We start from the raw sequence: 22,133 nt of genomic DNA on the forward strand, positions 1-22,133 counted from the left end.
GCAGGGAGTAGGATAGTGTACAAAGTATGGCCATGCCGTCTGGGTAATCTGGTTTATGCATGGCATAACTTTATCCAGCACACAGACAGGAAGTGTGCCATCCCCACAGTTGAAAATTAAATTACTCTGGAAATGAAACTAGTAAAAATCAGCACAAACAGAGATGATTAACCCCTTGTAAAAATAATCCAAGAAACTATCTTGAAATAAGTGATTCAGGAAGATGTGGATATCCACAAATAGAAGAAAACTAGAATAGGGCTGGAATGTGATTTCTGTAAAAAAAGTCACAAGACTTTTTTAGTATTGATAGTATTTTCTACTGTATGGTGTGAGGAAAGATAGTGCTAATGAAAAGCACTGATCTTCATGGAGCCTTGGAAAAGAAAGGTGAAGCAAAGTCCTGGTCATTGTTTTCCTCGTACTGCCTAAAATGAATAGGAAGCTTTGGACACAAGCATGCCCTCTCCTGGAGGGACAGCTGCTGGAGTGCAGAGACCATCAGCCAAGCTTCTCAGTGAGAATGCCTCGTGTAGCCTCTTGTCCTTCTAATACCTTTTCTATGAAATTGGGTTAAAACCTAATATCCCAATGTTAGAATCATTTATAACATAAGAGTGTGGGTCTGAAGTGTTTTCCTCAACTAAAACACAGACATTTTAGCCTAGAGACTTCAGTAACATGCTTCTAAGATTTTATGTCTAATTTGGCTACTCAGATTTGATTTGCTTTTTACATTTACTCATTGGTTCTGAAATGTGCTCTAGATAAATATGAAACACATTCATGTACCAACACTACACACACACACACATACCACAAACACTCCTTGGGAAAAACCAAGCAGAGTCATAAGGCATTGAAAAAAGTGTTATAGTACAGATTTCTAGAGTTCCTAATGCTAGCCTTTATTTCCTACTTCCTCCTTTTCCTCATGAAAGCGAGCTTGGGGGTCAAATGCGATGTGATAAAAAAAAAATCCTTAAAAAATGGATGAGATTTCTGCTTCCAAAAAAGATGGAGTAACAGGCAACAGATTTACTCCCCCACCTGTAATAACAATAAAAACAAACAAACAAGATACATAAAACAATCGTTTTCAAGACACTGGACATCAGGCATTAAAGGACAGTGATCCCTGAGACAGAGGACAAACAAGGTGAGTCCTACATAGTCCCAGCTTATCTAATTGACAGTTGTGGAACATTCTACCCAACAACAGCTGAAGCTATTATTATTTTTTTAAGGACACATGAAATATTTAGCAAAATAGACCATACCCCAGGCCATAAACAAATCTCAATACATTTAGAAAACCTCAAGTCACACAAAGTATGCTCTTTGACCATAATGGAATTTCATTAGAAATCAATAGCAAAAAGATATCTGGTCAATCCCCAAATATTTGGGAACAAAATAATACACTTCTAAGTAACCCATGCATCAAAGAAGAACTCAAAATGAAAATTAGAAAGTATTTTAAACTGAACAAAAGCATAATATATCAGAATATGTGGGGTGCCACTAAAGCAGTACATAGGGGTAAATTTGTAGCAATAAATGCCTATGTTAGAAAATAAGAAAAATCACAAATCAATGACCTCAGCTTCTACTTTAACCAGAAAAGAAGAGAAAAAAAAGAAAGCTCAAGTAAGCAGAAGAAAAGAAATAATAAAGTGGAAATCAATGATATAGAATACAGAAATCAATGATATAGAATATAGAAAAACAAAAGAGAAAATCAATGACACTCAAAGTTTCTTTAAGATAAATAAAATTGGTAAACCTTCAGCAAGATTGACTGGGAAAAGAAAAATAGAAAACACAAGTTCTCAATATCAGGAATGACACAGATGATATTACTATAGAGTCTACAGTTATTAAATGGATAAATAAGGGAATATTATGAACAAGTTTATGCCTATATATTTGAAAACCTATATGAAATGGACAAATTCCTTGAAAGACAAAAAAAATTGTTCAAAAAAAATAGACAATCTGAATTTCCCTATATCTGCAAACGAAATTGAAAGCATAATTAAAAACCTTCCCACAATGAGGAGCACCTGGGTGGCTCAGTTAGTTGAGCACCAGACTCTTGATTTCGGGTCAGGTCATGATCTCAGGGTGGTAAGATCAAGCCCCACTTCGGGCTCTGCACCGGGCCTGGAGCCTGCTTGAGATTCTCTCTCCCCCTTTCCCTCTGCCACTCCCCTGCTCATGCTCTCTCTCTCTCTCTAAACAAAACACCTTCCCACAAAGAAAAGCCCAGGCCCAGATGGCTCTGAAGATAAATTCTATCAAATGTTTAATGAAAAAATTACCTACTAATTCTACACAAACGCTTCCAGAAAATTGAAGAAAAGGGAATACTTCCCAATGCATTCTTTGAGGCCAGCATTAAGCTAATATCAAAACAAAAGACATTACAAGAAAACTAAAGACCAATATTCCTCATGAACATAGACGGAAAAAATTTTAAACAAAACATTAGCAAGTCAAATCCAATACATAAAAGGAAAATATATCATAGCTAAATGGGGCTTATTCCAATAACGCAGAGTTCATTTAACATACAAAAACCAATGAAATAATCTACCATATAAACTCAAAGAAAATCATGATCATCTCATAAATGCAGAAAAAGTGTTTGACCAAATGCAACATCCATTTCTGATAAAACCTCTCATCAAATTAAAAATAGAAGAGATCCTCCTTAAGCTGATAAAAGACATCTATGAAAACCCTATAGTTAAGATCATACTTAATGGCATAAGACTGACTACTTTCCACTCATACCATTTCTATTCAACATATACTTCTAGTACTGGAGGTTCTAGCTAGTGCAATTAGCCAAGAAATAAGATAAAAGGCATTCAGATTAGAAAGGAAGAAGTAAAACTGTCTTTATTCACAAATGACATCATTGTCTATGCAGAAAAATCTATGGAACCTATGAAAAGCTAGTAGAACTAGTGAGTTTAGCAAGGTTGCAGGATATTAGATCAATATATACAAAAGTGAATTGTATTTCTATATACTGGCAAAAAATTACAGATTGAAAAATAATTAAATGCTATTTACAATAGCATCGGGGTGCCCATGTGGCTCAGATGGTTAAGTGTCTGCCTTCAGCTCAGGTCATGATCTCAGGGTCCTGGGATCAAGTCCCGCATCAGGCTCCCTGCTCAGTGGGGAGTCTGCTTCTCCCTCACCTTCTCCCCTCCGCTCGTGTTCTCTCTCTCCAATGAATAAATAAAATCTTTAAAAAATAGCATCAAACGTATGAAACACTTAGGGATAAATCTGATGAAAGATGTAAAAGAACGGTACATTATAAACTATAAAACATTGCTGAGAAAAATTAAAGATCTAAATAAATGAATAGATATTGCTTGTTCATGGATCAGAAGACTCAATATTTTTACGATGTCCATTCTCCCCAAACTGATCTACAGATTGAATGCAATCTCAGTTTAAATACCAGCAGGAATTTTGCAGAAGTTAACAAACTATTTTCAAAATTCAAATGAGAATGCAAAAGATCTAGAATAGCCAAAATAACTTTGAAAAAGAAGAACAAAATTGGTGGGTTAATACTACTTGATTTCAATACTTATAACACTACCATAATTAAAGCAATGTGGAGGGACTAGTACAAATATAAACAAATAATTAATAAATGGAATAAAAAAGTCTAGAAATAGACAAATAGAGACAACTCATTTTTGATCAAGGTGAAAAGGCAATTTAGTGGAGAAAGGATAGTCTGTTCAATAAATGTGCTGGGGGCGCCTGGGTGGCTCAGTCGGTTAAGCGTCTGCCTTCGGCTCAGGTCATGATCTCAGGGTCCTGGGATCGAGTCCCACATCAGGCTCTCTGCTCTGCGGAGAGCCTGTTTCTCCCTCTCCCCCTGCTCTTCTCTCTCTCTCTCTCTCTCAAATAAATAAAATCTTTAAAAATAAATAAATAAATAAATATGCTGGGAAGATTTAATATTCATGCATAAAAAAAATAAATCTTACAGTATAAGCAAATATTAACTCAAAATGAACCACAAACCTAATAGTAAAATCTTAAAATATGAAGCATTTAGAAGAAAACATAGAATATCACTGTGACCTTGAGTTAGGCAAAGATTTCTAGATTTCGAAAGCATGACCCATAAAAAGAACAAATTGATAAAGTGGACTTCACCAAAATCCAAAACTGCTCTTCAGAAGACAATATTAAGAGAAGGAAAAAATAAGCTACAGACTGGGAAAGTAAATTTGCAAATTATATGTCTGATAAGAAATTTGTATCCAGAATATATAAAGAACTCTCAAAACTCAGTTATAATAAAACATCAATTTTTTTAAATAGACAAAAGAGTTAAACAGATACTTCACCAAAGAAGATATATGGATATTAAATAAGCACATAAAAAGATTTTCAACATCATTAGTCATTAGAGAAAAGTAAATTTATTTATTTTTCTTTTTTTGTTGAAGTATAATTGACAAAATTTTATCTATTTAAAGTACACAACATGATGTTTTGATATACATATATATTGTGAAATGACTAGCATAATCAAATTAATTAACACAACTATCACCTCACCGTTACATTTTTTTCATTTTTTCCTTTGACGAGAACATTTAATATCTACTCTTAGCAAATTTCAAGTATATAATACATATGCTTATTAACTATAGCCACCATGTTGTATGAGAAATACAAATTTAAACGACAATGAAATACCACTATACTCTATTAGAGTACAGTGGCTAAAGTTTAAAAGACTGACCATACCAAGTGTTGGCCAGTACATTAGTTTCCTAGGATTCCCGGAACAAAGTACCACAAATTAGGTGGCTTAAACAACAGTAATTTAATGTCTCACAGTTGTGAAGGCTAGAAGTCCAAAATCAGTGTTGGAAAAATTGGTCAGCTCTCCCTTCTGAGGCTATAAGGGAGAATCTGATCCATGCCTCTCTCCTGGGTTGTGGTGGTTTGCTGGCAATCTTTGGCATTCTTTTTTTTTAAGATTTTATTTATTTATTTGACACAGAGAGAGAGAGAGAGAGGGTGAGAGCACAAGCAGGGAGAGCAGGAGGCAGAGGGAGAAGGAGAAGCAGACTCCCTGCTGAGCAGGGTGCCCAATGCAGGGCTCGATCCCTGGACCCTGGGATGATGACCCAAGCTGAAGACAGACGATTAACCGACTGAGCCACTCAGGTGCCCCAATCTTTGCCTTCTTTGGCTTGTAGATGCATCACCTCAGTTTCTGCCTTCTTCTTCATATGGTGTTTTCCCTGTGTGAGTGTCCTATCTCTGTGTCCCAATGTCCACTTTTCATAAAGACACCAGTCATGATAGCCTCATCTTAACTTGATTGTCTGCAAACACCTTATTTCCAAATAAGGTCACATTCACAAGTACTGAGGGTTAGAACTTCAAGATCTTTGGGGGAGAATACAATTCAATCCCTGAGAAGATATGGAAGAACTGAAACTCTCACATACTACTGGTGGGAATGTAAAATGGCACAATCATTTTAGAAAACAATTTGGTAGTTTCTTTAAAAGTTAAACATATAACAACAATATCATCCAGTTATTCTACTTATAGGCATTTACCCAAGAAAAATGAAAAGGTATGTCCACGTGAGGATTTGTACACAAAAGTTCATAGCAACTTTATCTATAATAGCATGAAATTGGTAACAACCCAAATATCCATCAGCAGGCAAATGGATAAACAGATTATGGTATGGCCATGCAATGGAATATTACTCAGCAATTAAAAAAAATAAACTATTAATGCATGCAACAATAGAGCAGTATTTTGAAATAATTATTCTAAGTGAAAGAAGCCAGACAAGAAAACAGTAAATACTGTATTATTTCATTTATATAAAATTCTGGGACTTGCAAACTAATCTGTGTGACAGAAAGCAGATCAATAGCTTTGGGGATGAAGACGGATGGCAAAGAGGCTTACCAAGGATCACAGTGAAATTTGTAGGGATGATAGATACGCTCATACCTTGATTATAATAATGGTTTGATGGGTATATAGATATGTCAAAATTTTTCAAATTGTACATTTTCAATTTCTGCAGTTTTTTGTTTTTCAATTTTATCTCAGTAAAAGTACAGCAAAAAGCCTTTTATAATTTTGTAACTGTATTCACAAGGAATGTATTTAAGATGTTATTTAACCCATCAGTCCTAGTTAGGTTTCTGGCCTTGTATTAATAAATTGCTTTTTTCTAGTGACAAAATGCCAATAAAGCCATTATGCTGAAACAAAACGATATATTGATTTACAAACATAATGCAGAAAAAATTAAGTTATATTCATGGATTCCTGGTCATTAAGCCATCCATACCTTCCCCCTTTACAGTAATCCATACATTTAACAATATTGTGATTCCTATTTCAACCCAGAAAAATAGTTAAGCTATGGAAAAGCCAAGTAGCATGCTTTGGATGACTCCCAGGACAACTAGCAATATCAAACAGGTTTGCCAATTTCCTAGTGCTCTATTCACTGAGCTTTGCAGAGTTTCTTCTCAGAAAGCTGCACTGAAGTCTAATATTTAAACCAGTTAAACTTAAGAAGGGTCGGTGAAGACTTCTGTCTACAGGTTTCTTTTCATAGCCCCATGACTATCTCCTGTCTAATCCCAACTATCTTACTTTTCTACCCTGAGGTTTAGCATTTTAAATTGGCTTAAAAATAAAACTTAATGGCAGGGTGCCTGGGTGGCTCAGTTGGTTAAGCATTCAACTCTTGATTATGTGAGATCGAGCCCTGTATCAGGCTCTGTGCTGAGCACAGAGTGCTGTGCTTAAGATTCTCCCTCTCCCTCTGTCCCCACCCCTCTCCCTCTCTCCCCTCTAAAAAATAAAAAATAAAAAAATAAAGCTTGATGATCTCCAACCCTATGAGTGTACATGATAGGTATGAACATACCAGAAACTTCTTTGTCCCTGATTCATTAAGATCATTTTCCCTACTTCAGAATGCCTGTGCTATATTTCTGGAGGCCCAGTTGTACCTGGCATTTGGCTCACATTATTTTCTCATCTTACAATAATCCTATAAGGTGGCTTTTATTGTCCCACATATAGAGACGAAACTCAGCAAGATTATATAATTTGACCAAAGTAACACAGCTAAGAGATAATGGAAGAAGGATTTTTTAACCCATCAGTTCTACCCTCTCTCTATCTGCCTCCTTCTCAGACCCTTACCTACTCCTTCAAGATGAGAACACACAGATTTTGCCTGGATTTTTCTGCGGAGTCTTTAGATGAAATTAAAAGGTGCAGCAACACCTCTATTTTGTTATTGTTTTTGTTTAAAAGGAACATTGGTAATTACAAAAACTATCTTATACACATTTCAGAATATTAAATGGAATAGAATATCTAAATTACCAGAAAATGATTAATAGATGTTAAATAAATATTGATCACTCCCCAGCCTTTCTGTTTAAGTTCTAGGAAAGGTAGAGCCCACAGGGTGACAACCAGAGATACAGGGCTTTGAGAAAGCTCTTCGGTGAACATTCTCCCCAGAGGGTTCTCCTCCTTTGTCTAGGGATGTGTGCCCACTTGCCTGCTTCCTCTGCACTTCCTCTCCAAGGTTACATGTGGAAGAAGGCAGAAGAAAGCATGAGCATGCAGAAACTAGGCTCTGCACTGACAGGGCAGATTTCAGACACCCTGTGTACACCCAATCAAGACAGAGACTCAGCTGAAACTTCCACATGGCTGGAACTTTCTTTCTGGCTAAATACCATTCACTGGGAAAGCCATTAATTGAATTAAATTGATATAAATTGCTGCCTGGATAAAGGTGAAAAACTAGTTCATTAACTCACTCTGAAATTGGCCCTTAGCCCAATGAATTTTCACTTGTTTTCTCCTCTTAGTACTCTAGCCACTGCCTGTATTATTAGTTAAAATACCATGGTGTTGCTAAATCACAACATAGTTATATGAAAAAAAAAAAGTGATATTTCGAACACATCCAGAAGACGTTAATAAATGTCTGGGGGAATGCTGCTAAAAATAGATATTAAATAGGTTAGAAAACTTCTGCCTTATATAAACCAACATTCCCTTTTATCCACAGTACAGTTTCCTCTTAATGAGGAAACTTACCACATGAAGTTAATGGGTAGCTCAGGGTAGGGCTTTAGCAATAAGTCACTTAAACTCTCTCAGGGTCCTCATCCGTATATAGTGACTGCAATAATATCTACCTCATGATGTAACTGTTGTGGGTATTATCTAATAACTGTAGTTACATTTCATGAGGATTCACTATTTGCCAGATTATGGGTGCTTTCCACATCTTACGGAAAATGCCTGTGACTCTATTTCTGGAGGCCCAGTTGTGTCTGGCACCTAAAAACTAACAAAATGATAACAATAACAACCGCATTTGCTCTCAGCCCCAAGCACGTACCCACAGCCTACAATGGAGTGAGTACTCGTATTACTCCATTTTACAGAAGGGAAACAGAGGCCGGGTAAGGTGCAATGACTTGGCGCAGTCACAGAGCGGAATCCCACACAGGCAGTATGACCTTTTAACTGCTACACCTTGAGCAAAGCCCGGCACCTGGCAAACACCCCATAAAAGACAGCTACTGGGAAGAAAGAAGGATGAGAGTGTGGCTTTTCTCTCAACCCAGCAAGAAACCAAATTAATACCCATTCTTTGTTTGCCCAAAAATATCTTTTATTTGTTTCAAGTAACAATAATTAATAATAAAAACCACTTTGCTGAGTATTTACTATGTGTCAGTCATTGTTCTAAGCACTTTTCAAGTATTAAGTCATGTAATCTCTTAAGAAGCCAGTGATATGGTACCATTTTTACGCTAATTGTGCAGATGAGGCAAGTGACCCATCACACAACTAGTGAGGGACAAAGCCAGAATCTGAAACTAAGAGTCTGACGCCAGATTCCTTCCCGCATACCTCCACTTGCCCCTCTGTGATCATGACACCGAGCCCTGTGTGACCCCACCACCATCATCAACCTTTCTCCTGTCACTGTCTCCAACTCCCTTGTATGTAACATCGTGATTGGGTAACATCTCCCTGCATGTGCCTAGGCTGCTGAGCATTGTTAAGAAAATACATGATCCACCATGAGTTCATGGTCCTTGACCACATCTGGGTCCCTGGCAACACTCAGATTTCCAGCGACATTTCCGCAGCAGCTCTCTGTGGACATCAGGACTAGCCTTGCCTCCTTTCTCTGACTCCAGCTCTCTCCTCATTCCCAGCACATGAATTTCCCTGCTACTTCACAGAGAAACTAGAACCTAGCAGATGAGAGAACTCTCTACCCTCAGCGTCCAGACTCAACTTGGGTCTGCAACCATTATTTCCTTCATTCCTGCTGTAAGAGGAAGCATTGCCTTCCCTTCTAAAGTGAATCCTTTTACTTTTTGCTCCAGAAACTTCTGCCTACTCAGGGACCTCACTCTGACATTTCCAGTAGTAAATATCTTTGACTTCTCCCTCTCTATTGGATCCTTCCCATCAGAATTCAGACATGTTCAAGTCTCTCACCTAAAAACTAACATAATGATAATAACAACCGCATTTCCTCTAATCCCCAAGCATGTACCCACAGCCTATGCACCTATTTCTCCTTCTCCCAACAACCATGAACTGCTTGAAAGAACTGTTTACACTGGATGGCTCTGCTCCAAGTCACCCCCAACCACAAATGCATCTTGTGGCTTCAATCACTAGAAACACTCTCCCTAAGGTTATAACTTACATCCCTGTCCCTAAATCCAGTGCATATTTCTGTCCTGAATCCTTTGACCTCTCCAGAGCATATGAAACTGTTGATGGCTCTCTCCTTGAAACACTCCTCCCCAGCTTCTAGATACCTAAGTCTTTCTCAGTCTGCTTCTGTAGCTGTCCTTTAAATGTTCTTGTTCCCTCTGATTCTTTTCAGGCGTCTTCTCTTTTCTCTCAATCTACAACAGTCACATCTACTCCCATGGCTTTAATTATCAACCACAGATAACCTCCAAATTTATGCTCCCATCCTGTTCCTGACTTTAATACACATATATGCAACTGCCCCCTGGACATTTCCACCTGGATGTCCCATAAGTCTCTCCACATATCGCAAACTGAAATCCTACTCCTTCCCCAAACTTATTTCTCTGTGGATGAAGCCACCAGATTGGACATCATTCTTGACAATTCCTCTCTCTCTCTAATAAACCTGGTCTTGATGATTCTTCCTCTTAAACAACTTATAACATGTGTTCACTTCTCTCAATCTGCCACTGTCTCCTTTCTCGTCCAATCACAAGCCATCTCTTTGTCCAGACTCCTGCAGCAGCCTCCTCATTCTCATAAAGCGCTCATGTCTAATCCATTCTTAATTCTACAACAGGAAGAGTTCTCTTTAAAATGTAACACATAAATCTGGTCACAGTGAAACCCCTTAATGGTTTCCTATTGGCTTTAGCATAAAGGTATTTAACATGATTTTGGACCTAACCCCAGCTTTCCGATTTAGCCTCAGTGTTTCTAGAACCTCCCACCTCAATACCCAATCTCTCTCCTACAGAATTTTCTCAAGTACTTTAAGTCCACTCTTGCCTCTATTCCTTCTGTACAGAACATTTGCCCATTCCCTTTTAGCTCAGCTACGTCTCTCACACTAACTCCCCATTTTGATTCCCATCTCTGGGCATCTACTAATCTGCTTTTGATCATCACAGATTGGTTTACATTTTCCAGAATTTTATAAATTCAATGACTGATGCCCTTATAAGAAGTCTGTACAAAGACACAGAGAGATATACAGGGAAGAAGGCAATGGGATGATGGAGGTAGATTTTGCAGGGGTGCAGGTACAAGCCAAGTATACTGAGAATTACCAGCAACTACCAGAAAGAAGTATGGAAGAGATGCTCCCTCAGAGCCTCAAGAAAAAACCAACCTTGCCAACACCTTCATTTTGGACTTCTAGTCTGAAAAACTGTGAGAGAGGTGCACCTGGGTGGCTTAGTCTGTTGAGTGCTTGACTCTTGATTTCAGCTCAGGTCATGATCTCAGGATCATGGGATCCAGTCCCACGTCAGGCTCCTCACTCAGTGGGGAGTCTGCTGGAGATTCTCTCTCTCTCTCTCTCTCTCTCTCTTTGCCCCTCCCCCACCTCTCTCTCTCAAATAAATAAATCTTAAAAAAATAAAAATAAAAAAAAAAAACTGAGAGAATAATTCCTGTTGTTTTAAGCCACCCAGTTGTACTTGTTATGGAAGCTCTAGGAAACTAACTAGTTATATGTTTTTTAACTTTTCAAGACTGTCAAACTGTTTTCCAAAGCAATCACACCATTTTATATTCCTATCAGCAGTGTGTAAAAGTTCCAGTTTCTCCTCATCCTTGCTGACACTTAGTATGGTCAGCCCTTTTAATTTTAACCACTCTAATAGGTGTATAGTAGTATACCATTATGGTTTAAATTTGCGTTTCCCTAATGCCTAATGGTCTTGAAAATCATTTCATATATTTATTTGCCATCTGAATATCTTCTTGAGTGAAGTGTCTGTTCAAATCTTTTGCCTATTTGTTATTTGGATTATTCTCTTATTATTGAGTTTGAGGGTTTTTTATATGTTCTAGATACAAGTTCTTCATCAGATACATGATTTGCAAATATTTTGTCCCAGTTGGTGGTTTTCATTTCCATTTTCTTAACTGTATCTTTTGAGGTCAGCTAAATATTTGAGGTGCCAGTTTAGATGCAACTTTTTCTTAGAAGCCTTCTTAGAGCTTCAAGCCTTAATGAGTGGCCCTTCTAAGTACTTGTCAAGTTTCAGATACATCCTCATATCATGAACTGCATTGTATCCTATTATAATTGTTTGGCTACCTGTTTGTTTCTTCCCCTAGAATCTAAAGTTTGTGATCATGGGCAAGGACTCATTATGCCCTGTTCTTTGTTGTAGCCTCCGCACCAGGACAAAGATTGACAGAAGGTGCTTGCATTGGATAGTTCTGCTTGACTCTCCAGAATCACTGTCCATAGTTCTCCACCTTGCTCTGTGCTCTGGGAAGCTGACCTCTGTGGGCCCCTTGTCCACTGATTTCTGGTTGGGTTTGTCCGATAGGAAAAGAAAAGAGGGTGGGGTGAAGATAGAGCAGACTATTTATACTCTCAGCTTCCTCTCTGACAAACTTCAGTTTGGTAGTAGTTGCTGTCCTGTGCTGTTGGATATTCTCACAGGCATAGCTCTCGCAAGGATCCTGTGAGTGCTCCCTGCCCTTGTTCTTTTAATCCCAGGTATAGCAATAACAACTTCCAGCACTTCCTAGAAACTAGGTCTTCACCATCTTGTTTTGGTTCCTTTCACAACTACCCATAGCTTTATAGTTCTTTCATTAAATCTTCACTATAAATAAGGGCCTCACCCTTTCTTGCTAAGACCCTGATTCCCTGATTTCCTACTCAAAAAATATTTGTTAATTTTGACCCTCACCATAACCCATGCCTTAAGTGAGTTTTAAATTCCTGATTTTCTCCACTGTTTTCACTCAACATAATTCAGGTTCTAAAGTTTTTCTTGAGTTTCAAATGACTCCAAACACTATATTCCTTTGAACCTCATTCCTACCTCCCTTCATTCACTCACTCATTCAGCAGAAACTTTTTGACAACTTACTAAGGACCAGGAACCATGCTGCCCTGCAGAATCACAGAGAAGGAAAATATAGTCAGTCCCCCAAGGAACTCACATTCAAGTGAGAGATATAATCAAATAACTAAATCTAATTCAAAGTGATACATTGAGCAATGGAGAGGTGTGCAAAGGCTTGAAGGCACAGAGCTCTAGCCACCCCATTCCTGGCTGTGGTCAGGAGACAATGATACAGCAGGATTTACCTTCCCACAAATGAACACTCTCAGGATGCCAGACTCTGTGCCAAGCACCGCACATACTTATTTAATACAGCAACACTATAAAGCAAATGTTACCATCTGCATTTTATACAGAAGGAAACTAAGGCTAAGTGGCAGAGCCCCTCTTTTAACCATCATACTACCCTGTCTCGTAAATGTAACACACACACAAGACCGAGGTATGGGAAAGAATAATTTTCTCTAAGGCTAAAAAGCTCTTTGCCACGGATTTTCACCTCAAAGCCACAATATTTCAGGAAGAGATGAAAAACTAGCTCTTTTCTGAGTCTTCTAATTGTTGAATAGGAAGCGTGGTGTCAGTAGCCCAGGAAGCTGTCATCACCATTTCTTCATTATACTAATTGCTCTTAGATGAAATATGGTTTGTTTTCCCTTTTAATCCTGCTCACACTCATAGCTCTGCTACTTTGGAATATTCTCTGCTTTGGGTCAAGGAAAGCTTTCTCCTTTTTTCATTATACAGAGCGTACAACTGAAGCCCAGGGCAGGTGACTGTCTCACCTGGATCCCACAACCAGTGGGAGGTAGACCAAAGTCCCAGTGACTGACCTCATTTGCCAGGGTACCCCAATAGCGGCCCTTCGCCCCAGGTAGGACCATCTACTCGCTGTTGCTTATACAAGCATTTCTCTGCCAAACCGTTGTATTTTTTCTCACAGCTTCTTCCCATCCTAGCACAGCCTCTTCCTCCACCCTTCCTGAGTACATCTAACCCTGCACAATCACTCTAGCTCTTCCTGATCTCTCTCCCATTTACTCTCCCTGCACTGCCCTTCACCAAAGACTGACAACACTATTACACTTTGCTACCTGATTATGCATGCGGATTGCACTTCACTGCTGTAGTAGATGCCAGCCCACTCAGGCCTGAATCACCTACTTTGGAGATATTCCCATAGCACACAATGTAGTTCTGAGGCCACAGGAGAAATATATCATGATTAAAGTCTCTACAGTCAGTATGCTAAAGGCATCCCTTTTCTGCATGTTTTCAGGCAGAGATGCTAACTTCTACATCTAATGATATGCAATTGACTCAGTACACACTGGAAACTCTCATATTCTCTCAGCCTCGCCCCTTCCACCAGCTACCTCTGCAGCAGTCAGCCCTGCACAGGCCTCCCCCAGCTTCCTTCTGGGGCAAACTGACAGCACCTCACCTCTAGCCATGCCATGCACCTGTTGCTGTCTGTCCCGGGCCTCTGAGATGCCAAGGCATAGGACCACGCTTAAAGCTCACCACTGCCAAGAAAATGTGCAGAGGAGTTATTAACTCTAGGAGCACCTTAACCAACAGGAATCGTAAGCCTATAGATAAATGCTTTCCTCTTTTCCTCATGCCAGACTGTTCTGAGGCCTTCTGAGGTTCCTACAGGACCGAACACGTGTTGCTACTGCAGTGGCCAAGGCAGTGGTTTTCCTTTCTTCCCTATTTCACTCTGGTCATCAATCCCATTTCCTGCCAGGGATCTCATCCTAGGTTCTGCTTTCTGCGGAGCCAGGCTAAAACAGTGTATTAGTCTGGTTGAGTTACCATAAGAACATATCATACATTGGGTGGTTTAAACAAGAGAAATTTATTTCTCATAGTTCTGGAGGCTCGAAAGTCCAAGATCAAGGTCCAAAGTTTCAGTTTCTGATGAGGGCTCTCTTCTTGGCTTGCATATGGTCACCTTCTTGCTGTGTCCTCATGTGGCTTTTCCCCAGTGACTACAGGTGGAGAGATCTCTCTCTCCCTCTTCTTCTAAGGCCACTGATCCTATCTAGGACCCTACCCTTAAGACTTCATTAAATGTAATTAATGCCTAAAAGTCCTATCTCCAAATACAATTGAGATTTGGGGCTTTGACATACAAACTGGGGGAGGAGGATGCAATTCAGTCTCTAGCAGACACTGTCACTCAAAAACGTTAGTTTGATCTTGACCAATAAGCAGCTGAGAAAGGTCCTCCAAGATCCCACCACCTCCCCCCCCTTTTTTTAAGCTCCCTTCCCCTCTCTCATGTTTTAATGACTAAGGTCAAGGTCCTATTTAGGAAAGGTCTTATGTTAGCTTGTTCTCATGAATATTAAATGTTTCTAGTGTTCTGCTGGTTATTTGAAAGACTACGTTAGAAGAACTACATTCTAGTCTTTTCCTACTTACCAGTTTAGGGAGTAACTTTTTACTAGATTAAGGAGTGACCTAGAGCAAATAATTTTGCCTTTCCCGACGGCTTTACTCAGCTATAAAGTGGGATAACAGCTGTAAAGTGGGTTAACCCAGCTATTTTGCTGGGTTAGGGGGATCCAAGGAGATGGAAAGTGGGGAGATGGCATTTTAAAAAAATAAAAGGAGCTCAACAATGGAAGAACCTTGGGGTACTTTGAGGGAGGACCCTGGCGCACCCCACGGATCTCCATGGTCCACATTCCAGAGTACTCTCAAAGCGCCTGGGTTCACAGAGCAGCTTGGTTTACTCTAAGCTGCTTGCTGCCAAACCCGCAGTGTTTACCAGAATCCGGGTGGTTTGCAAACCCAGATGTCAGATTTCCTGTCCCAGAGATTCTCAACTTGCTCACCCCCAACTCCTATCGGCCTCCCCAGGAAGGAGAGAGGGGGCTGGAAGCAGGCGGAGCTTGCACGGGGCAGCCTCACCACTCCTCTCTCCCCACCCCAAAGGCAGGAATTTCTGGGATGGGCAGATGGTCCACCGCCTCTTCCTCCTCCTTCTCCAAGCCCGAGTGAGTAGGGCGGGGAAAACCTCCGCAACGTCCCGGTCTCCAGCCCAGAGCCCCGGGTGTCGGCACACTGTGGCGACAGGGACGACGGCGTGGGCCTCCGGGAGGCTGGGGTGGCAAGGCCCGGGCAGGCGTGGAGCACCGAGGGGGCTGCGCTCCCGCCTCCAGCGCCGCGGCCCCCGCGCTCGGGCTTTGGCGCTGGCCCCCCGCGACCGTCACTCCGGGCGCCCGGCGAGCCCAGTGGTTAGCGATGCTGTTGCTGCGGTCGCTGCCGCCCCTGCTGCTTCTGCTGGGGGCGCCACGGAGCCTCGCCGAGGGCGCGGTGACCGCGCTTACCCCCGAGTCGGTCCTCGAGTGGCAGGGTGAGTGTCCCCCGGCCGAAGAGACCAGATCGGCACATTGCGGGCGGGGGTGGTTACGGCAGAGGAGGAAGGGGCGAAGCTGGGGGCGGGGAGGGGTGACCATATTTGTATGGTGGCCGCGTCTCGGTAGTCCGGAGAAGGCCGGCGGATGGGCCCGTCCTGCACCCGGACGGGCCTCGCACCCCACTCTTCCCGCCCCGCATCCTCCAGGCATCCGCGGGCGGCCCCCGGCCTGGGCTGGAAGGCAAAACTTGACTACACTCTGACCCGGGACAAGCCGGGCACAGAAGGATAGAAGACGTCTCAGAAAGTAGCCACCCGAGAGTTGTTTATTTGGGAGGATCATCACTCAGATAAATGAGGGCAAAAAGATGTCCCACTTCGTCCCCTCCCAAAGCAAACTTGGATGTGTGCCACTTGCCCAGTGGCCCCTGGCCAGGCTTCCAGCCCTCTGCTCCTTCCGGAAAGAATACTTAATCTTTTCTGTTAATATCACGCCTCTGTAGGCCATGAACTATGCAAGCTGGAGCAAATAACCCTCTTTGCCTCTCAGTTTCTCTCATCAGAGAAATGGGGTGTGTGATATGCAGAGATCGTTGGTAAGGCATCTGGCAGGCTTGTGAGCCAGAGTTCCTTCAAAGTCACCCCCACAGCCCATGTGCACACATGGATCAAGTCACCAAACATTTATTTAGCACCCAATACAGAGAAGACTCATAAAAGCTGTGTGAAGAGTCATGAGGGGAGGTTGTCCTGCAGGGGCCCACAGTGGAGAATAACTAACTGCATGGGTGCCTCTAAGGCAGAGAGGCCAGTGTCTGAAACTGGAAACAGCCCCTCTGTGAAAGGAGGAGGGAGGCAGGGGGGTAGATAAACCAGCAGGAGTCTCCAGGCAGCCTCTGTCCCTTCCTCTCCGCCTTTGGGGATAAGTTTGGAAAGAAGAGGTAAAACAAGGTGTGATCCATCCCTGCGTTCATTGTTTTGTTTTGCTTTGTTTTCCTTCTCAACTATGCCTACATTTTTGAGGTAATCTTTTCTGGACTGTATTCTCTAGCACTCCCACAAGGCTTTATCAGGGACAGGTTGAGTAATTCTTATTCTAAAATGGCCAAAGATCAGAGACCTCTTAACCTTCTTGGTAAATTCAATAGAAATGGTCCTGTGGGGGCACCTGGGTATCTCAGTCGGTTAAGCATCTGCCTTCGGCTCAGGTCATGATCCCAGGGTCCTGGGATCGAGCCCCACATCGGGCTCCCTGCTCAGCGGGGAGTCTGCTTCTCCTTCTCCCTCTGCCTTTCCCCCTGCTTGTGCTCTCTCTCTCTAACAAATAAATAAATAAATAAAATCTTTAAGGAAAGGAGGAAGGAAGGAAGGAAGGAAGGAAGGAAGGAAGGAAGGAAGGAAGAAGAAGAAGAAGAAGAAGAAGAAGAAGAAGAAGAAGAAGAAAAAGAAAGAAAGAAAGAAAGAAAGAAAGAAAGAAAGAAAGAAAGAAGAGAAAGAAAGAAAGAAAGAAAGAAAGAAAGAAAGAAAGAAAGAAAGAAAGAAAGAAAGAAAGAAAGAAAGAAATGGTCCTGTGGATGTACATCTGACCCCCTCGTAGGAACCATCTCCACTAAGAGTTTACCATACAGTGCTTTTTCCTTTACATTTTAGAATGTGCCTGAGTGCTAGTATCTAGAACAGGACAGCAGCCCATAGGACAGAAGCTGCACCCAAGCCACACAGAGAAAATGCACCAGTAAGCCTCTGAGCCCCGGTTAGCACTAAGGAGCTAATCCCTACTATATGTAGAAGCCCCAAATCCTGGCCTGAGATAGTTTCTAATCAGTGCCTTCTTCTTAGTGGCCAAGGACACTCCGAAGTTAAAACCATCTGCTACCTCCTGTACATTCCAAGTGACAGTTTGCAAATCTGAAAATTTGACATAGTTGGCAGAGAGATTATTCAGGTATGAAAATATTTCGATGCAAGTAGTTTATTTGGGAGGTGATTCTAGAAGACACAATGGAAGAGTGAGGAAATGAGACAGGGAAGGGGCTCAATTTCACAGGAGCCCTTCTCAGTGACTGTGAAGAACGCAGTGGACCCACTGAAGCGCAGGAAACAGAGGTATTCATCCACCAACTCCCGTTCCTCCCTGATGGAGGGTCCCTCCTGGGGCACTAATCTCCTGGTCTCTGGCCTGAATGGAGCACTGTCAGGCAAGGAGACACAGAGAGTCAGTCAGAAAATATGAGAACTCTGTCAGGTAAATGACCTCCAGGGTAGGCTGTATGGATAACCAATGGAATCTGCTACTTACTCCCAGATTGGGAAGATAAAAATATGAGTAGGATATGTCCTCAAGAGGCTGAGAGTCCAGAGACAGACACAGAAACACAAAAAATTACAAAACAGTGCAGTAGATGTTAAGATCACAAGGAATGAGCAAAGTTCTAAAGGCATACTCAGAAGGTACTGGCCTGAGGGGCTGTGGATTACAAAAAGGCATTTATTTTCCTAAAAGATAAGTAGAAAGGAGATAGAACATTCTGGAGGAAAGCACAGAGGCACAGAATCACATGTTGGGCAATAGGCTGAAAGTTCTAGTCTAAGCTCTTTTGGATGGAAGAAAGAGGGCCCACGGAAGGTCACTCAGGCAAACATGAGGCTAGATATAAGGGCACTAGGATCTCAAGGGGGACCCGAGGACAGGCTCTCCTGTGCAGCCAGGCCTCCTGCGAACTGAGAACTGGCCTCTGAAATAAAGCAACGACTTCCTCTGTTTCTCTCTGTCAGGGGCTGCTTGCTGGTCCCTGTTCGGTTCTCTTTCTATGGACTGGTTTCTTCTGCGTCTACGTGCAGTACCTTTCATGTGTAGCTCCCACAGCTTCTTTGGAAGAGTTGCCTAATTTCCTAGGAGAGGAAATAGCCTGTTGGCTAGTCCCTGCACTCTGCCCTTGAATTAGAGGCCTTCCATGGCTGGTAGGCTGCGATAGTGGTGTGAGGTGCACACATGGATCTGCTCCATCAGGGGCTGTGATTGAGTAGATCCCCAGAATAGGGTTGTGGCAGGACAAGAAGTTATGACAGATCAATATTCGGATGCATGCAAGAGATGAGGAAATGAAGAGTTTGGTTAGAGGCACTCTGCTTAAGGAAAATAAATTCTGGTGACGTGAACTGGGTACTGCTGAGAACAGCTTCATGAGTTCAGACAAAAGGGAACCAGAACACACTTTTAAGTTTAGGAATGCCATGGTCAGTTTGGGACTTGAAGAGAGTAATTATGGAGGTCAGCAAAAAGACCATGTGAGAGGTTAAATCAACTCTCATGAAGAAAGACATTGATGATCTGGGCTAAGTCAGTCACAGCATGAATACTAAGAAGCAGAAAGTTTGGATTCAAGAAATATGGGTTAAAAAAAGAAGAAAATTAAAAATAATAAACTCAGTGAAAGACATAGAAGAAATGGCAGAAGAGGAGGGACAGCGGTTATAAAATGGAAATAACAAGTTTTGGAGGTGGATCCTTTCTTGATAGTGACCAAGTCTAAGGTGTGGTTGTAGGCGTGGTCACTGAAGTGGGGAACAGGTGAAAGAAGGTCCTCGGGACAGAGGAAGTTGAGGAACCCATCATCCACAGCAATACAGACATATGTGTGTGAAGTTTAAAAGTTTCATTTAAAAAATACCACTACCTGGGGCGCCTGGGTGGCTCAGTTGTTAAGCGTCTGCCTTTGGCTCAGGTCATGATCCCAGGGTCCTGGGATCGAGCCCCACATCGGGCTCCCTGCTCCGCGGGAAGCCTGCTTCTCTCTCTCCCACTCCCCCCTGCTTGTGTTCCCTCTCTCGCTGTGTCTCTCTCTGTTAAATAAATAAAATCTTTTAAAAATAAATAAATAAATAAATAAATAAATAAATAATAAAATAAATAAAAAATACCATTACCTAATACGATGTGCTGCTACTCATCTACTCTGTCCCATTCCACTTCGTCTTGTAACACGGGTTATGACACACTACACTGATATCATGACCCATTCATGAACCATGACCTGTGATGGAGAAAACACTGGGTTGGAGTATTAGGGCATCTGTGCAGAAGTTAAAGGCATTGAGGTGGAGAGGAGAACGGGGAGCCTGCTGGCATCAAAGTCATTGCGAATGTAAGGAAGAGGTTCAGGATGGTGTACCCCAGTGTTGAGGAAGGGAAGACCATGTGCCATGGGGGAGAGGTTTCTGAAGGAGGGTGATGAGAGCCACCACCTGGAGGCAGGAATGGGGAGACGAGGTGACCCTGAGATTTCCCCATAGCTTCCATTTCTGATACAAAGGTAACAGTGGTTCCCTTGACTGCTCCTCGTAGTAACTAACAATTGGACAATGATTACTGTGTGCTATTTTACACACATTAACACACTGAGTCTTTACCACAATGAGGTAGGTACTATTAATACATACCCTTCTTTACCGATGAAGAAGGTTAAAGAGTTTGCACCTATAGGAACTAGAAAAATGGGAATTCGAACCAGGCACTCAAGCACTAATGCAAAAGACACCCCCCCCCCCACATAGCCTTATGACCTCACAAAATAATTCACTCTGTATCCTGTTGTTTGATGGGAGCATGTGATTTGATTCTGTGACAGGAGGAACAGGAAGCCAGCCTCTTGTGCTCTGCAATTCTTCCTTTTCCAAACCAGTACGTCTACATGTTAAGGGTGAATATTTTCATAAAGCAGAAAAGCTACTGATTTGGGCAATTCCTACACCCCTGCTCAACGAGCCATTCTCCTAATCTAGAGATGTGGAATTTAAGTACAAGCCTGATCAGATACTGGTTTAGCTGTCCTACCCGGTCATCAATCACTCCCACCACCTGACTCTGTTCCTCCCATCTTCATCATCATCTCTCAGAATCTCTTCCACTTCATACTTTTCTCATCCCAACTTCTCTGACTGGCTGTTTTCCTCACGAGCCTTTGAGAGTCAGCATAGACTTCCAATTTTCCTGGTGCTTTCCTTTTTCTCATTAAGCTTCTAACCTCTTTTTATTGTTGGTTGTTACAGTAACAACTGTAATCATTGTGTGATTCCACACAATGCAGGTTCCAAGCCAATGACCAGAACAGTAGAGTCACACAGAGATCTCAGTTGTCCCCTCATCTCCCCTTCCTTGACCTAACAATTTGCTTATTTATATCCAGTTTTCTGAAGAAATGATTCCTTTGTTTTGCCTCTTCTAAACTCATCCCTTTGTGATGAACCCTTATATGATCTATCAACCCTCATATGAACTATATTACTATCAAAGTAATATAGTTGAGACATTTATAGACCCTTGCCTCCATTTTCTTGTAGAAATTATCCTTGAAAGCCTTTTAGGAGATGTTCCAATACAAAGCTAGGAACGTAAATTATATTTCTTTAATTATTCAGAGTGAAAGGAAAAACTGTTCATAAAAGAAACAAACAAATGCCTTTTAAACACTGTACTAAGTCATTCAGGGAAAAATATTTTATAAAACCACTCAAGAAAAATGGAGGAATATTATTAAAATTTCTGTAAATTGGATTCTGTGATACAGAGCTAAACAAAACAAACAAGAGGTTTCTGCTTTCATGTGTGGCCACATGATTTTTTAATTTATGATACTTTCCAGATTACTACAGTTCCAAAGAAATATGCTACTATGCTAAGTGAAATAAGTCAGTCAGGGAAAGAAAAATATCATATGATTTCACTTATATGTGGAATTTAAGAAAAAAAACAAATCAGTAAAGAAAAAAAAAAGAGTGAGACAAACAAAGAAACAGACTCTTAACTATAGAGAACAAACTGATGGTTACCAGAGGGGAGGTGAGTGGGAGAATGCGTGAAATAGGTGGTGGGGATTAAGGAGTACACTGGTTGTGATGGGCACTGGGTGATGTATGGAAGTGTTGAATCACTAAATTGTACACCTGAAACTAATATTACACTGAATGTTAACTAACTGGAATTTAAATGAAAACTTAATTTAAAAAAAGTAAATGGCTAACCTAAAAATATATTCAGCCTCCCAGGTAATAAAATAAATGCAAAAAAAGGTGTT

The 22,133-nt window shown here is 41.3% G+C and overlaps 1 protein-coding gene across 1 annotated transcript in view; it reads left to right on the forward strand.

The window, feature by feature from the left end:
- Window positions 1–15,659: 15,659 nt before the first annotated feature.
- PLA2R1 (phospholipase A2 receptor 1) overlaps window positions 15,660–22,133 on the forward strand; it is a 114,272-nt gene continuing 107,798 nt past the window's right edge. Inside the window, exon 1 of the mRNA XM_032409663.1 lies at window positions 15,660–16,056. Within this exon, the coding sequence (XP_032265554.1) occupies window positions 15,945–16,056 (112 nt within the window). The 5' untranslated portion in view covers window positions 15,660–15,944. The remainder of the gene's footprint in view (window positions 16,057–22,133) is intronic.

This window comes from Phoca vitulina, unplaced genomic scaffold, assembly GCF_004348235.1.
Source record: "Phoca vitulina isolate PV1807 unplaced genomic scaffold, GSC_HSeal_1.0 scaffold1, whole genome shotgun sequence".
In the NCBI taxonomy this organism is placed as follows: Eukaryota; Metazoa; Chordata; class Mammalia; order Carnivora; family Phocidae; genus Phoca; species Phoca vitulina.